Source organism: Hyperoodon ampullatus, assembly GCF_949752795.1.
Source record: "Hyperoodon ampullatus genome assembly, chromosome: 4".
NCBI lineage: Eukaryota > Metazoa > Chordata > Mammalia > Artiodactyla > Ziphiidae > Hyperoodon > Hyperoodon ampullatus.
Window position 1 is genome coordinate 143,475,910 of NC_136917.1, and position 16,992 is coordinate 143,492,901.

Genomic DNA, 16,992 nt, shown 5'->3' on the forward strand with positions numbered 1-16,992 from the left:
TAACTGGATGTACACTTTTGTTAAAATTTTTCGATAAACTTTAATGGTTCTTTGTAAGGGGATTTATCTTTGAGTCTTGGAGCCTATGGGTAGAATCTACCTTCCAATCATTTCAGGGAGCATAGATACTTTTTGAATTGTATGGCCTACAATGGAGACCTGCCCTTGGCTATTACAACCCACCATACACATCCTTTTTCTTCGAGGAATAAGCTAAGATGCTAAAGGAACCTTTTCTCCCTACTTTTTTCTCCCTTGCCCCTTGTAACTGCTCAACCCCAACAGTGAAAGGATATAGCCAAAAGATACCAAGTACCTTAAAATAATCCCAGTGCTGTGAAATGTTGTACTTCAGTATCTAACAAGAGAAATTTTTTTGCTGTAAAACCAAGGTAGCACCACTCACTTTAGAGCTCTTCCATTTTGGCCCTGTCTGCCAACACCAGATTTGATGCTGGTTTTGAGTTATAAGGTTGTTACATCTTGTATCACTTTTATGACTAAACCACACACCACCACTCCCTCTCCCAAGCCCCCTCAAAGTGCTCTGTGGCACTTCTCAAATTCCTTTAAAATACTCTCACTTTAGGATAAAGCTTCCCATGTTTAATGAGCTAAGTCTTTTCTTGTCAGAAATAATATCCTACAGAAAAGTATGGTATCAGCTTCAAAGGTGGGCGACAAACTCTTATGCCAGGTTACTTTCCAGCCAGAATTGGAGGGGAGGAAGGGAAAGTCTTCAGGGACAAATAGGTAACTGGGATGGGCAGGAAAATGGGAGAAAAGGGAGCTATGCTGATTTGAAAAGGGAAGGAGTCAAAACCAAAATGTTTTCTAAAAGAAATGAGAAGTATTGGTGTTTCTATCCAAGAATGAAAGAAAAGGATGTTGAAGATAAGTAGGGGTAAAATATTTGAGTCTCGTATATAAAGTGAAAAAGTCTCAATCTTTGTCCTAAATGCAAGGGGAGCCCTAAGATTAAGTAGGAAAGCTTTCAGTGTTATTCTAAAATTTAGGGGGCTTCATTTAGCAACAAAAATCTGGATTATCCCAATTCAATAAAAACAAGCCATGGACTGGAGCTTCAGGGTTGTCATGGGAGCAAAATATGGTGGGAAAAGGGCTCTCAAAGAGGTGTAGTATCTGATGCATGCAGTTGGATATCCCCAAAAGGATGAAAGCAAAGTAATTGGATTTGGTCAAGAGAGCCATTAGCAGCTGAAGTTGACTTCCTGTGACTAACTTTAAGACAAACAGTCCTTTGAGGGGAAGGGGATATGAAAATGTGGAGGGTAAGTGCCCATCAGTTTAAGATGTTTAGATCATAAGATGATAACTGGAGGACTACAGGGTCACACGGAAGTGTGTTCCTTATTTCTAAGATGAGGTGAGCAACTAATAAAGGAAAGGGCCCACTGGGGAGAAGGTGAGGATGCAGGAGGATGAATGTTGATGTGTCTCCTTAGATCAGAGCTTATCTCACCTCCTGATATTGTTAATGTGAGTAAATATCCTCTTGATTTGGAATACATTCTCTGAAATTAAGAACATTATTATTGGCTTCCTAAAATTAGAAGAGTATGGATATGACTAAGAGATTATCATGTTGTCAGGAAATAAATCTTGGAACCATGAAGCCAACGAAGGCACACACAGTAGAGGTGTTGTATTAGTTTCCAAGGGCTGCCATAACAAATTACAAAAAACTGGGTCACTTGAAACAACAGAAATATATTCTCTCACAATCTTGGAGGCCAGAAGCCCCCAAATCAAAATGTCATTGGAGTTCATTCCTTCTGGAGGCTCTGAGAGAGAACTCATTCCATGCCTTGCTCTTAGCACCTGGTGGACATTGGCAGTCCTTGGTGTTCCTGATTTGTAGATGTATCAATCCCATCTCTACCTCTGTCTTCATATCACTTCCTCCATGTGTCTCTGTCTCAAACTTCCCTTTGCCTTTCTTTTATAGTGACATTTGTTACAGAATTTAGGACCCTCCCTAAATCTAGGATGATCCCATCTCAAGAGCCTTAACTTAAAGACAATTGCAAATACCTTTTTCTCAGATAAGGTCACATACAAAGGTTCATGGGTTAGGACTTGGATGTATCTTTTTTGGGGGGAGGTGAGGGGCACTATAAGTATATAATAGAGCATCTCTGTAGCTAGCATGAGGCTTCCCATGTGAGACTCATCAGTGTAGTGTTTAAGGAACTCTGGCTTGGGGCCAGACAGCCTGGGTTGGAGACCTGGTTTCAACTTAGCAGTTGCGTTGTTTAAAACCTCTGTGCCTTGGCTTTCCCTCTGGAAAAGTGAAATAATACTGTATCATAATACTCATAGGGTTACCATGAATGTTCTGCAGTTAATACAGTTAAAGGGCTAATAGTGCCTGGCCCCCAACTAAATCTTGAGTAAATAAGGCTTTGAGTCCCCTATAGTCTTCACCTGTAAATAGACTGTCTCCCCAGCCACCTATCAGTCAGGTGTCTTTGGGCAAACTTAACTACTAATGGGACTTCCCTGGTGGTCCAGTGGGTAAGACTCCATGCTTCCAATTCAGGTAGCCCGGGTCCGATCCCTGGTCGGGAAGCTAGACCCTGAATGTGTGCCAAAACTAAGAGTCTGCATGCCACAACTAAGAAGCCCGCATGCCACAACGAAGATCCCATATGCTGCAACGAAGACCCGGCACAGCCAAAATGAATAAATAAATATTTTTTTAAAATATTTTTTAAATTTTTAGTAAAAGAAATTAACTACTAAATCTTCAAATGAAATAATTCAGATAACATTAATCATACATAGATTTGTGTAATTGTGTATGTATGTATTTTAAAAGACTATTAAGATTATAAAAAATGAAGAGAGCTTTTGGGGGTGGGACGAGTGTACCAGCCCATGCATGGTCTTCACAGGACTACACCACCATGAGTGGCTTTTCTTTGCTTTAGTCTTCAATTCACATAGAAAGTTAACCTTCCCTAGCACTCTCAGGAGCTGTGTAGAAATTTTCACTCCTGGGAGGTGAAAGAACCTTTTGAAATGTTAGTTGACTTCTGTGTGCTAGCAATGACTTGACTTTATTGTTTTCTTTTACCTACCGTGATACATAGGGGAGCTTTGTGGAGCACATACCAAAGTGTTCTGAGGATAGTAATACTAAATAATAGCACATAATGTGTACAATGAGACACCCCATAAATCCATTCTTTCCTTGATATGTGCAGTAGTGTCAAAAATGGATGGCTTTTAAAATATAGTGCTTAGATAGCTCTGGAGATCATATGCAGGATCTTAATATTTTAAAAAAATTATCTATGAATAAGATAAAATTCATAACTCTCCTCATCACTCTCTATATAGTTACATGATTTTTTGAGGAACCAGAATTTTTAATGCCCAATTTCAGATGCCAGTTGCCATCTTCTCAGCTCAGCATTCAATTTATTTAAACTTTGCTATGAAAACTTATTCATCTACATGTGACACGTTTTGATCCCTATCTTTAATACTACATTTTTATGCCAAAGTTCCAATATGAATTTCTTAGCTAGATAATAACATTATTTTTTAAATTTTAATGAGATATAGTTGATTTACAATATTATATGTTTCAGATGTACAACAGAGTGATTCACAGTTTTTAAAGATTATACTCCATTTATAGTTATTATAAAATATTGGCTATATTCCCCATGCTGTACAATATATCCTTGTAGCTTTTTTATTTTATACATAATATCAATAGTTTGTACCTATAATCACATTAAATGTTATCAGATATCAACTACTTAAAGAAAAATCTGGTAAATACCCTCTTTGTATTTTGGAATCTACAAAGGAAACAGTCCTACCCACTCCTCTGCTGTCAGAGTTCAGTCTAACAGAGAAGAAAGAACAAAATGAGTCTGAAGAACTACACTCACAAATCACTGGTTGTGGGCCTATTAGGACATAAAGTCTGGGTTTGCTATGTTATGATCTCATTATGCCTCTAAACTCTGCCCACAGGTGTCTGCAGCAGGTTATGTTTGTTTGAGACGTCTCCATCAGGGATCACTGGGTGTCACTAAGTGTCTGCTGGTGCTGGAGTTGGCTGTCTGCCTTCTTGCCATGTCTAACGAAGCAGAAACGAGTGCAACTAATGGTCAGCCTGACCAACAGGCCGCACCAAAGGCACCATCAAAAAAGGAAAAGAAGAAAGGTATGGAGAAGTCTTCTTGAGGCCAATGAGGGGAGCTAGTGGTGGTTACCAGTGACGAAGTGTGACGTTCAAGGCAAAGTAAGAGCTGGCCCTTGCCTTAATTCAATCTCAGCCAAGTGTCAACTTTTCCTCAACAAGAAAGTAACACTTTGGCAGAGGAGATTGGTTCGATCCATATACAGTAAGACATGCCTCTGAATTCTGGTTGCACCAATTTGGGTCCTACTGGGAAGCTTTCACACATCTTGTTCAGTTGGGAAATGCAACTATCAAGTATTACATGGTTATCTTTCAGTAACCTATATACCACTTTGCTTTACCGAAGTAGCCGTTTTATAAAAATCAAGATCTTTATTTTATGAGACCCTCTTCTTTTGACCTGGTACTACTAGAAAGTGTCAGCATCCTTAATCATTCATAGTTTGAGAATATGCCGTGATTTCTTTGCCTTTCATGTCCACGCTTTAGAAATGGGAATGAGAAGAGAAGCAGAAGTTATAAAGATGGATAATTATCTTAGTTATTTCCAAGGGAATTTACCCACAATTCTCTTCCACTTTATCGACAGTTCAAAAATGCTAGTAAATTGTGCAGTGGCCTATTTTCCTTTCATTAAAAAAATTATTATCCTCCTTATATTCTTTTTAAAAAATATTTTTAAAACTATGCTGAAGAATATCCCCCAATCCCATCTCACATATTCCCATAAGTTTCCCATAACTCAGCCCATTCTGCATCTTTAAGGGTTTATTTTCTTCTCTGCCTCAATGCCATAGACAGTTTTACACAGTGTGATTTTTTTACTCAAAGGAAAGAAGGATAAGGGTAGAATATTGCATATTTGATCAATTGTAGAATAATCAAAATATTTACTACTCAGATTTTTAGATCCTGGAGCATATTTGGTCATACCTGGGGCTGATATTTCAATACATTTATAAACTTTATCCTCTATTTCTTTCTTTTCTCAGGCACTGAAAAGACAGATGAATATCTTTTGGCTAGATTCAAAGGTGATGGTGTGAAATACAAGGCCAAGCTAATCGGCATTGATGATGTGCCCGATGCAAGAGGGGATAAAATGAGCCAAGATTCTATGATGAAACTAAAGGTAAAAGGGAAAAGCATACTTTGTCTCTATCTTAAGCAAATATGCAACAGAGGAAATGGTATTAGAAGTTTGTATTTGCCTATATCTCAATTATTTGAAAGAAAAACTTTTCTAATCACATAATTGATCCAGCAGTGCTGCATTTTATGAGAAGCCATGAGTTTGTTTGCATATTTTGAGTGCTGTCTAGAGACCTGATTTAATCAAGTGTAGCAGGACCCTAGATGCCTTTTCCTTTGAGCGGACCAAATTTCTGAGCCTGGAAGTATTCAGGTAAAATTCAGGAGTCGGCTTTGAAACTGGTGTTTTTTAGTGTTAGCCCTTTGGTTTTTTAAAATTTTTAAATTCTAATACTGCCATGCTGTGAAACTAATTAAGGAAGTAATACTCATTAAATAAGACAAGGTCTAGAAGGAACATCTTTGAATATGTTTGAAGATCTTCTGGTCCAGTCTTCTTGTCTTTGCCAATGACTATTCAGAGGCCAAGGGAATGGGGACTCGTCCAAGTTCACAGAGCTAACTAGTAATTGCCTGGCTCAATGTCTTCTATTTCATCCTGCTGTCTCTTATGAAAGATGCCTAATCCTTTCATAGATGGTAAACCAAGCTGAAAACAAAGCTGATTGCCTTTTAAAATTTTAGAATCAGAAGCATCATAGGGTTCTTTTAACTAGATTTTTCTTGTTTTCCCAATTTCATCAGGGAATGGCAGCAGCTGCTCGGTCTCAGGGACAACACAAACAAAGGATCTGGGTCAACATTTCTCTTTCTGGAATAAAAATCATTGATGAGAAAACTGGGGTAAGAATTCACTTTCACTGACACCTTTCTGACCACCTGAGTCTGACAAATAATTTGTGACATAACTTTCGGCTCCCCTTTTCCCTTTTCAAAATTCTGTAGGGGAAAAAAAAATTACATATTACTGCACTTCTCCAGAAGTAACAGGCAAAAAAACAGATAGGGTAGGAGGTGAGGGGTCAAGATACTTTATTTTGAAACTTATTTCCTATAATAGATGCGAACCTCAAGTCTATAAGTCTAACCTAAACACCGGTATGCCATAGATATCAGTTAGGTATTTTTTGGACCAAGATATACAGCACGAGATCAATCCTAACCACTGGTTTGTGATGCTATCATAGATCTATGTATGAGTCTTATTTTAATATAAGGTCATGGGTGAACTTACTGGCTAACCAAACATAGAATACTATCTGAAACACATCTTCCTTTTTTTCTCCTCTCTATTTTCCCTTCCTCCTTACCCCATAGATGTAACCTTGCTCATTTTTTGTGGTTGCTCTTATTCTATCACATGAACAGTGTTGCTTATTTTTTGTTTGTGTGTTTGTTTGTTTTGGCCTTATCAAAAGCTATCATACTTCAAGTCTTCCAGGACTTTTTTCCCTCTACTCAATATAACATCATCAGATTCATCTGCTTAAAATGTTTTTCATTGCTGCACAATAGTTTATTGTATCAGGATACTGTGGGAAGATCTCAAGTTACTATTCAGCCCTTCCTAGAGATTCCCATTATCTAATATGCAAAATCCATTGGTCAAACTTAGGGCCCTGGAACCCTGGTACATGCTCACCCACCCTGCTGTCCTCATGCACTGTTGTCTCCACTGTCCCTTATCTTTTGACTCTTGTTTTCACAAACCTGCCAGACAATGGTGGCAGTTTTCCCACACAAGCATTCTCTCACTCCCAAACCTCCTCAGATGCCCAATCTAAACTTTTCAGTGGTCTTAGGTGCTTGGAAACAAAAGCCAAGACACATTCTGAGCATCTACAAATATCCATGAAGAGTTGAGCCCTACCATCTACTTGAAAGGGTCAAGAGAAAGGGAGGAGGGGAATAGAAGGGAAAGCACTGCTAAACCAATAAGCCCTGCCACATGAAACTCCTGTATAATGACGTGGACATCTGTGTGATGTTGACAAATACTTGATGACAGAATTTGGTGACTTCCAGAATGTATTGGGGGTAATTGTCCCAATAATACTTAGGAGGGTTCTCTGGCCAGTCTGAGCCAGTCAAAGGATCCTTGTGAACACTCCTCTAGCTTAGTTATGCTATTCACTTGAGTTTGTTAAGTTGAGAAAGTAGACCTCCTTGGAATGCTTTAGAGGTTATATGTTCCATCTTCACTTTAGAAATTCTTGTTCTCCTAATCTTCAGTCCTTCCTTGCGACGTGGCATCATGTCTTTGGGATAGAGAGAATCAAGTATAGATATTTTAAGAAAGATCATTCTTTCTATTTCTGTTTTCTATTCTTTGTTGTTAGGTTTTTTGTTTTGTTTTGTTTTCCCCTTTGAGCCCTTCCTAGCAACGATAAATATAGCAGTAGCCTTCAACCAGGAGTGAAAAAATCTTCAAATGTTTTAAACTTTTCATATATGCCTTGGTATCTGATGCTTAGTTGTGCTCCAGATAGAATCTACAAATAGATTCTAGTTTTCTCAATACACCATTTTTGATGTTTCTTTTTTAGGTAATAGAGCATGAACATCCAGTAAATAAGATTTCTTTCATTGCCCGTGATGTGACAGACAACCGAGCATTTGGTTACGTGTGTGGAGGAGAAGGCCAACACCAGTTTTTTGCCATAAAAACAGGGCAACAGGTAAGCTCTAAGCCTTGAAGTATACCTGGAGGGGGACTTGAACATAAGAGTGTGTCTCTCTCAACTAGAGAGCTTGCTGGAAACAGTTGGATGTAGGAGGACTAAACAGTACTTCAGAGGATGACTATCTTTAATTGGTCTAAGGAATCTTCTTTAAATGTCATTGATACCCATGTAGTGTGTGGCGTAAGCATTGTTAGAATGGACTTTCTCATAAGATCATTGCTGATTTTAGAACGATAGTCAACTATTCCCAGAAATCTTGAAAGGACTTGGAAAATTATCATTGTTCTTCTTGTTTTATCTAAGTATTTTATGTATCTGAGGGTTGGGATGGGAGTGGTGGTGATCTTCCACAAACCAGGGGAGGGTAGGAAGGAGCTTTAAGAGAAAGGGAGAAAACATTACTAATCAGAACTGATGGGGGACAAAGGGAAGAAAATAGTAAGATTAAAATACTGATAAAGATGCTTTCTCTTGCTTCAGGCTGAGCCACTAGTTGTTGATCTTAAAGACCTTTTCCAAGTTATCTATAATGTAAAGAAAAAGGAAGAAGAAAAGAAAAAGGCAAGTACTATCTAATACAGGCTCTATTAGACTTAAGACAACATTCAAGACCATGTCTGAACATTATGTGAACACATGGCCTGCCTGGAGTGTTGGCGTCTATGTGGCTCTTCAAAGTATAGAAAGTGCTATATTTTTTGTTCTTCCCAATAGAGCAATGTTTGGACCTTATAGTTAGGCCCTTCTGATTTCTAGTGCCTGACTCTTGTATTTTCTCCCTATAAACTTCACATTGATTCCAGGACTACCAAGTCCAATAACTCTATTCAAATCCAGTATTGATATGAAAAGGGGAGGAGAATGTAGGGCAGAAATAATATGCAAGACTCTCTCTTGCTTTCTCTTTGTGAACCCATAGGTATATTTATTCCTTTATTTAATTCTCTTTAACTATAATTTACTAAGATCACTGAATTTGTGTCTTTCTTTTCAGATGGAAGAAGCCAACAAAGCAGTAGAGGTAAAACAGCATCTTTACTTCTCATGAACTGCACGTGTGATGTGTATAAGCCCTTGTTTGCCACCTGCCCAAGCAGGCTTCCCTCTTAGTTTTATTACTTTGTGTTCATGACCCCTCTGGTCATAGAAGATGTACAGTTGAATGATTAGTACCAAAATCTTAACTTCTTAGCAAGCCAATACACTAGGAAATTAAACTGTGTAGGGAAAACTCACCAACTAAACCTTTAATATTTGCCATCTTTTCAGAATGGGAGTGAGGCCCTAATGAATCTTGATGACCAAGCTTGCAAACTGAAATTGGTATGTATGTGATTTTTTATGATTCTTACTTACCTGAACACGGGATTTACTTCCTAAAGATGTTGCTAATACCAAATCTGTATTGAATCTGTATGAAAATCCAATTGCGACAACTCTTTCCCTAACTGTTAGTATAACATTTATGTCAATATACAAAGTGATCTTTTTAGTAAACACTTCTGAATCTAATCCAAATACTTTTTTAAAAGTGTACATCAGATGGATTTGTTTGGGGACTTGTCTACACTTCCTTACCTAAATAACCTAATATCAAATCTGTATTAGTTAAGTGAAAATCCAATTGTGACAACTATTTTCCTAAACTTTAGTTTAGGAAGCAATTACAACAATATACAAAATCATCTTTTTTAATAGACACATTTGAATCTAATCAAAATACTTTTTTAAGGGTGTTGACCAGATGGATTTGTTTGGGGACATGTCTACACCTCCTGACCTAAGTAGTCCAACAGTAAGTGTCTGTTTTTAAATTTGCAATGTAATGGAAATGACATCTATAACTCAAACTGGCAATTAACCAGAAATCTTGAGCATCTCATTGAAACTTGGAAGGTGACTGCTGATTTTTCTGCATAAAGTGTAAATGGCTACTAGAACAAATTTGCATCTTAAGTCACCACAGGAGCCTATCAGCACTACTTCAGATACATTAATATTGCTTAGAAGTTAAATCTGAGCAATAGGTCAGGCAATGTAGTCCATCTTGGTATTACTTAGGATCAGAAGGAGGAGCTGAATATTAATCCTTGGTGTAAGCCTACTTGGAGGAAACATGTTTGTTAGATGACTAATTGTATAGACTCCTGGCCTCTTCTTCTTTTTTTTTTTTTTTTCTATTCTTTCTGTTGTGATTTAGCAGCATAAGCTTGGTGTAAAATAAGACTTAAAACAAGAGGCTCAGTTATATTTAACCAAAGTTTGTCTTTGTTAAAAAAGTTGCTCATTCTTTACAGGATATTATAGTGTATCAAGTCTTATTATTGATTGAACTGTAACAACTCTGTGAGAATGGAGCAGTATTTTTCTTTTTTTAAAATGTTGAGCCTTCTTTTAATTTATTTATTTTTATTTTTGGCTGTGTTGGGTCTTTGATTCTGTGCAAGGGCTTTCTCCAGTTGTGGCAAGCGGAGGCCACTCTTCAGTGTGGTGTGCAGGCCTCTCACTGCCGTGATCTCTCCTGTTGCAGAGCACAGGCTCCAGACACGCAGGCTCAGCAGTTGTGGCTCATGGGCCCAGTTGCTCCACGGCATGTGGGATCTTCCCAGACCAGGGCTCGAACCCATGTGCCCTGAATTAGCAGGCAGACCCTCAACCACTGCACCACCAGGGAAGCTCCAGTATTTTTCTTTACAAATAAGGAAATGGTGATTCAAAAAAACTCTCATTTACCCAAGCAGAGGTCCAGTTTCAAGGCTTAAGCCTAAGTCTCAGACCTTCCAAAACAGTCCTCAAGTGAAATTACTTGTAATTTTGAATGACTTCTTACAACTTATTTTATTTATTTAACAGTTTCTTGAGTACCTGCTGTTTGCAGGGCACAATGTCAATGACATCATGGAGTTTACGGTCTAGCAGGGAGACCAACACTAAAACTAATCACAAAGCCTAACAGTTGATGTTACTTACAAGGTATTTATCCAGTTTAGAGGTTCAGATAATGCCTCTGAGTAAGTGAGTTTCTGGACTTGAACATAAAAGATGAGAAGGCAATAACTAGACAAAAAGGGTATCAGTCTAGAACGTTGGGGAGAATGTTTATGTAGGGGTCTCTTATATCAGGGAATTATCAAGCAAGCCTCTGTGACCAAGAGGGTCATAAGAATTAAAGCAGCAGCAGATTGAGGACTAAAAGTCTCACTTGCTGGAGTACTGCAGAGAATGGCATGCCTATGCAATTTCACACAAATGCCCAGGCCCAGTAAGACGGGGAGGAGCAGGGGCTGCAGACCCTCTTCTCTACCCCTCCTTTTATGAGAATCACAATGCATAATATAGCGTTTAGAGATCCTAAAAAGCCTGCATTAGAGAAGCCCATTTAATGTTCTTTCAAGTAGTGAGTCCTAACTCATTTGTCTGTAAAACTTTTTGTAAAACTTTGTTTGTCTGTAAAACATAAAATGTTTTTCATAACATTTGTTATCATTTTAAGGATAAACTTTTTGAAATACCAGATTAGATAATCCTGAAAGGTCCATCGTAGATCTGAGGTTTTTTGATTCCTAGGCAACTTTGCCCCTCCTCCGTGAGTAGCTCCCTTCCCAAAGTAAATTGACATCTGAATGAACTTCACTCCATGTATTACTGACATTGAAACCAGTAGTATATTGAAAGAGATCAAAACACTCAAGCTATGATGTAGAATTCCAGTGGGATAAGCAAGGAGGCACTGACTGTTTAATCTGCTTCTGTAGACTTCTAGAAAGTTCTAAAAAAAGAAATGAAAAACAACACGAGTAAGCTTGAGTCTCATTCTTATGAGACCTTATGCATTCTAAGAATTTTTGGCTTGTTGAAATAAAATGCAAGTTTTAGTTAAACTAACAATAAATTAAAATGATAAATACCATCAAAGTGATGGTATCTGATAAGTAAAAGAATGCTAATGGGGCTAATTATGTGCTAGTTAGACTTTGCCAGTGTGTTCTTACATACTGACTCCATATTCATAGGTCACGAAATAGATTTATCTCTACTTGATAAAACCAGCATGTTTAAAAATTTTGAAATCCAGTTGCTCTGGAAGAGATGAAGAAAGGCAGAAATCTAAATTACCTAGACCTTATTAGTGGTTCCCTAACCCAGCTACCCTTCCCCCAACATTTATACAAAATAGTTTTCTGCATTTCAAGTAAAGCTCATGTTGCAAACTAAGTAGCATACCCTAGAATGTAATTTTTATCACCAAACCACTTGAACAATATTCTTCCATACTGTATCTCAAAAAAAAAAAAAAAAGGAAAAGAAAAAAAGACCAAAAAGACATGATCTCTAACTTTAAAAACTTGACCATTTGAAAGCATGGTTATTATGAAAAGAACATAAAGTGTGGTTTCCCCATCAGATCTGGTATGGCGATGGGAATCAGGGCACAAAGCACAGTGTCATATATATGTAAGATGCCGTGGGTGGGCACAGGTGAAGTTGAAATAGAAGGATCAATGGGAAAAAGCTTTGTAAAAATCTGAACTTGTGTTGGGTCATTGAAGTATGTAGGAAAATAGAGTAGTAGTTAGGCTAAAAGTAAACGAGGTCTCCTGGTGCGTCATTTTGAAAGTCTGGCTAATGGAGATTATTTTAATTCTGGGTAGTAGCAGGAAGTCACTGAAGGTTTTGAGTAGGGAGGTCCAGGATTTAGTAGGCTGGAATGGTTAGGCAAGATGAGCTACCTGGAGAAGAGGTAGTCTAGAACTTAGTATTTTAAACCTTGTCTGTGCAGACACCTTCTTGGTTGCCTGCTTGACCCTCTTACTGGAGCCCCTTAACAGCAGGGACTATATTTCATGTTCAGTTCTTGTCTCTCAGGTGCTTACGTGACGGCCAAGTGGATGCAGTGTTTACAGTACAACAGAGAATTAAAGAAATGCTGACCAAGGGGGTGGATGAGAAGTCTTCCATCTTTCAGTTGTAGTCTATGAATCAGACTCTTAATCTTGGATTAACAACAACCTCAACCTGAGGAAAGCCTTATACATTTTACTTATAGGGTGACTATTCAGAAGTCTAACCTTGTGGCTCCTGTTTGGTGTCCTAAGGACTTCTTCTGAAGTAAATGAAGGAGAACTCTACCAGCTGTGAACACCCAACTGTTCTAACCCAGAGGTGGCTCATAATAAATGAATAAATATTACAATCACAAGCTTTCGTAATACATTTTGTCCTACCTTTTGATTGTTAAAGACCCCTAGATTAAGAAGCCTTCCAATCAATTTCTTTGATTTTTTTAAAGTTTTTTTTGTTTGTTTTGTTTTGTTTTTTAATTACAAGCTCTCTCTTCTGACAAGTTCTTCTGGTTTTAAAGAGAAAAGCTGGCTTTTAAAAATTGTGCCTTTATACCTAACAGTGAAGGAAGCCAAAATATAGAATACCAATTAGGTCTGATTTAGGACCTAAACTTTTAAAAATTTTGTTCTTTTCTCTTAAATCTGAGGAGACCTATTCAGTCTCCCTTTTTATTTACTAGTTTGAGAATTTTATATTCCCTTGAGATCATCTTGATCATTGTCCCAATGACCAAAATATTGAATAATCTGCCCAGGATAATGCTAGAAAACTAACTTCCATTTCAGCTTGACAGTTTTTATTGTTTATATTCTTCTGTGGCTAGTGTAGCTAAGTATTTAATTGATCAAAGTCAATCAGAAGGAAGGTCTGTCAGTATGATAGCTATATCCCAGGGTGAATCCTAATTAGTTGTGTCATTGCCCTGAATAAAGACATGTCAGATTCATCAAATTTGCTGCTTTTATGCTGAGAAGAATGTCATATCTGACAGTTGAGAATCCAAATAATTAACATAACTGAAAAATATAGGGAAGGAATAGAATTTGTAGAGTTATTCATTTAGTATGTCTTTCAAATTAACTCTTAAACCCATATCTCCACCTTATACATAAATTAAAAATTAGATTATACATAAATTAAAGGTGACTTAAACATTAGCTGAATTTATCCACTAAGTAGAGGAGACTCCTGTCATGACACAGGCAACACTAAACTATATTATGAAAAAAGGTACAACTATGAGAGGTTAATGTGATATATTATGTTAGATTATATCAGTAATTTGAGCATCATGTTCTTAGAAGGACATAGACAAAAGAGTACGTCCAGAGGAGAGACTAGGATGATGAGAATGAGAGATCCAACTTGGCTATACCTTCAAAAAGATCCTTAAGTATTTAAAGAGGCATACCTGGCAGGCTGTGATGTGAGGGGGAAATCTTCTTTGCCCCCCTAGAGGAAAGACCAATTGTAGGGAAATGTATTTGACCTTAAACTTTATTATAACTAGAATTATAAGATATGACTATATTAGGCAATGAATTCACTCATCTAGAGAGCTGATATTAGGCGACTCTGGGGGTACAATAGGAGTGTACATCATGTAGGAAGAGGGGCTAGGCCATTTCCTTCAAGCTCAATATACTTAGATAGTCACTTAGAGTGACTCGAAATCAATTCCCTTTAAGACTGTCAAAGGCATGAATGGAAACAATGATGATTATGAACTCAGCCAGTCTGAAAGGGTGAGAGGAGACATGTGAAGTAACCAACAGTAAGATTTCACTGAATGACGGGCCAATGAAGTTGAGACTTAAAAGGGCCCGGGAGGGGCAGGGAGGACCTATTCTACAACTAGTAAATGCACTCAGGGACGCAATGGGAGGAGGTAATGGTCAACCAGTAAGACTGAAATCTAATGGAAATTTTGATAATCCTAGTCATCTTATGTAGCTTTCTCATTTGAAGTCACAACATGGACTAACACTTTCTTTTTTTTTTCTTTCCAAATGCGATAGGAAAGCAAAGATATCCTGTTAGTGGATCTAAACTCTGAAATCGACACCAATCAGAATTCTTTACGAGAAAATCTATTCTTAACAAATGGCATCACCTCCTGCTCTCTTCCTCGACCAAAGCCTCAGGCATCTTTCTTGCCTGAAAATGCCTTTTCTGCCAATCTCAACTTCTTTCCCACCCCTAATCCTGATCCTTTCCGCGACGATCCTTTTGCACAGCCAGACCAATCGACACCCTCTTCGTCTGATTCTCTCAAATCTCCAGATCAGAAGAAAGAGAATTTGAGTAGCTCGTCTACCCCTCTGAGTAATGGGCCCCTGAATGGGGATGTTGATTACTTTGGTCAGCAATTTGACCAAATCTCTAACCGGACTGGCAAACAGGAAGCTCAGGCAGGCCTGTGGCCCTTATCAAGTACGCAAACACAGCCAGCAGTGAGAACTCACAATGGGGTATCTGAAAGAGAACAGAACGGCTTCCATATCAAATCCTCCCCAAACCCTTTTGTGGGAAGCCCTCCCAAAGGACTGCCTGTACCGAATGGCGTAAAGCAGGACTTGGAAAGCTCTGTCCAGTCCTCACCACATGACTCCATAGCCATTATCCCACCTCCACAAAGTACCAAACCGGGAAGAGGCAGACGGACTGCTAAGGTGAATTGTCTTCACATATCCATTGGCAGAATGCATGTTCGGTACCAAAGGGTGGTGTGATGCAAGCTCTCTTTCCTGCTGCTAGTGTAGTTTCCTGTGTGGCTGTAAAATAGAAGGTGGGATAAGGCACATCGTTCTCCAGGAATACTTTCCTCTAATTGTCACCCTTTTTAAGCTTCTCACTCGGCAGTGTTTGTCACACCCTGCTTTCCGTTTGCATGTCGTCACATATTATTAACTAAACACAAGTTTTTCCGTTTTTAATGCTGCTATGCTTCTGTACCTCCGGTAAGTTTGATCATCATGTTCTGGGAGGGGAGGGGAAGGGTTCCTGTGATTCCCTTTGTACCTTCCCCGTACTAACACACGCCTCCACACACCCCCCATAGGGCATTCATGTCCAAGGTGGTGGTCTAAAATTCTCGAGTTTGTCTCCTCTGATTAATGACTGAACAATCCACTGTCTTAAAAGAAACTTATATATTTACTATTGCCACTTCCTTCAAAAGCAATTTAAAATGTGGTTTATATAAGTTTCATTTTAAAAATCTCATTGGAATATGCTGGCCTAATGATTAAACTACTCTATCATCTTTATGCAGAATGATTTAAATCCAGAAGAAGGATCCAAATATTTAGGCTACTTGCTTATAGTTGCCTTTTCTCTCCCAGCTTCAAGCTTTTAGCTGATAAGGAGACTAGACAGATACAAACGTGTAAATGAGCAAAGTAGATTTCACTTTGAAGGTCCTCCATTCCATCAGTCACCAAGACCCAATATTCTGTCCATTGCTAGGATCTGTGTCTTTTTTTTTTTTTTTCTGTCTTTTGGAGTTTGTTAGAATAATTTATCAGTAATGGGAAAAAGTTTCTCTTTTTGTGTTCCCAAATTCGAGGTACAGAGTAGGAAACAGAATAGAACTGGATTTCACTGTTCCTGAGTAACTGCTCTGTGTCCCTCTCTGCCCTGTCAGTCTCCAGCAAAAGACTTACTTGCATCAGACATCTTTACTCCTCTCGTCTCAGAGCCTCCAGGCCAGACATCTCCGGGACAACCTGCAACCCTACAGACCAACCCCCTGGACCTCTTCAAAACAAGTGCTGCTGCCCCAGTAGGGCCCCTTGGGGGTCTAGGTAGGTGTTTAGAGATGGAGTTAGGTTTGGCTCTGTTACTTTCACTCCTAAGATGGTAATTCATAGGAGGGTGCACTTCATATCCATAGGGGTTCCTGAGGCATAAGATTTGAGCATCCTAGGGAGCCTTTCTCCCACTTTTACTTCTGTACAACCCACCTCTATTAGGTACTCTTGACTTGTAACTGGAATTTGACTCCTTGAATTGGCATGTGAGAAGAAATCCATTTTTAGTATTGCACTTAGCTGAACCAACTGGTCATGGCTTACTGAAGACAATTGGAAGGGATTCTGAAGCCCAGACCAGCTTCATTGGAGAAACAGGGTTGAGATGAGAGAGCCTTGTCTATCATCTCTATTTGAAAAAGTAGCAACATGC

At 38.5% G+C, this 16,992-nt stretch overlaps 1 protein-coding gene across 1 annotated transcript in view; it reads left to right on the forward strand.

The window, feature by feature from the left end:
- Positions 1-16,992, forward strand: part of DAB2 (DAB adaptor protein 2) — a 52,598-nt gene that overhangs the window by 25,749 nt on the left and 9,857 nt on the right. The window contains exons 2-11 of the mRNA XM_079703339.1: positions 4,015-4,207; positions 5,179-5,318; positions 6,023-6,121; positions 7,825-7,956; positions 8,443-8,523; positions 8,957-8,983; positions 9,232-9,285; positions 9,695-9,757; positions 14,826-15,479; positions 16,454-16,613. Of these exons, the coding sequence (XP_079559465.1) occupies positions 4,117-4,207; positions 5,179-5,318; positions 6,023-6,121; positions 7,825-7,956; positions 8,443-8,523; positions 8,957-8,983; positions 9,232-9,285; positions 9,695-9,757; positions 14,826-15,479; positions 16,454-16,613 (1,501 nt within the window). The 5' untranslated portion in view covers positions 4,015-4,116. The remainder of the gene's footprint in view (positions 1-4,014; positions 4,208-5,178; positions 5,319-6,022; positions 6,122-7,824; positions 7,957-8,442; positions 8,524-8,956; positions 8,984-9,231; positions 9,286-9,694; positions 9,758-14,825; positions 15,480-16,453; positions 16,614-16,992) is intronic.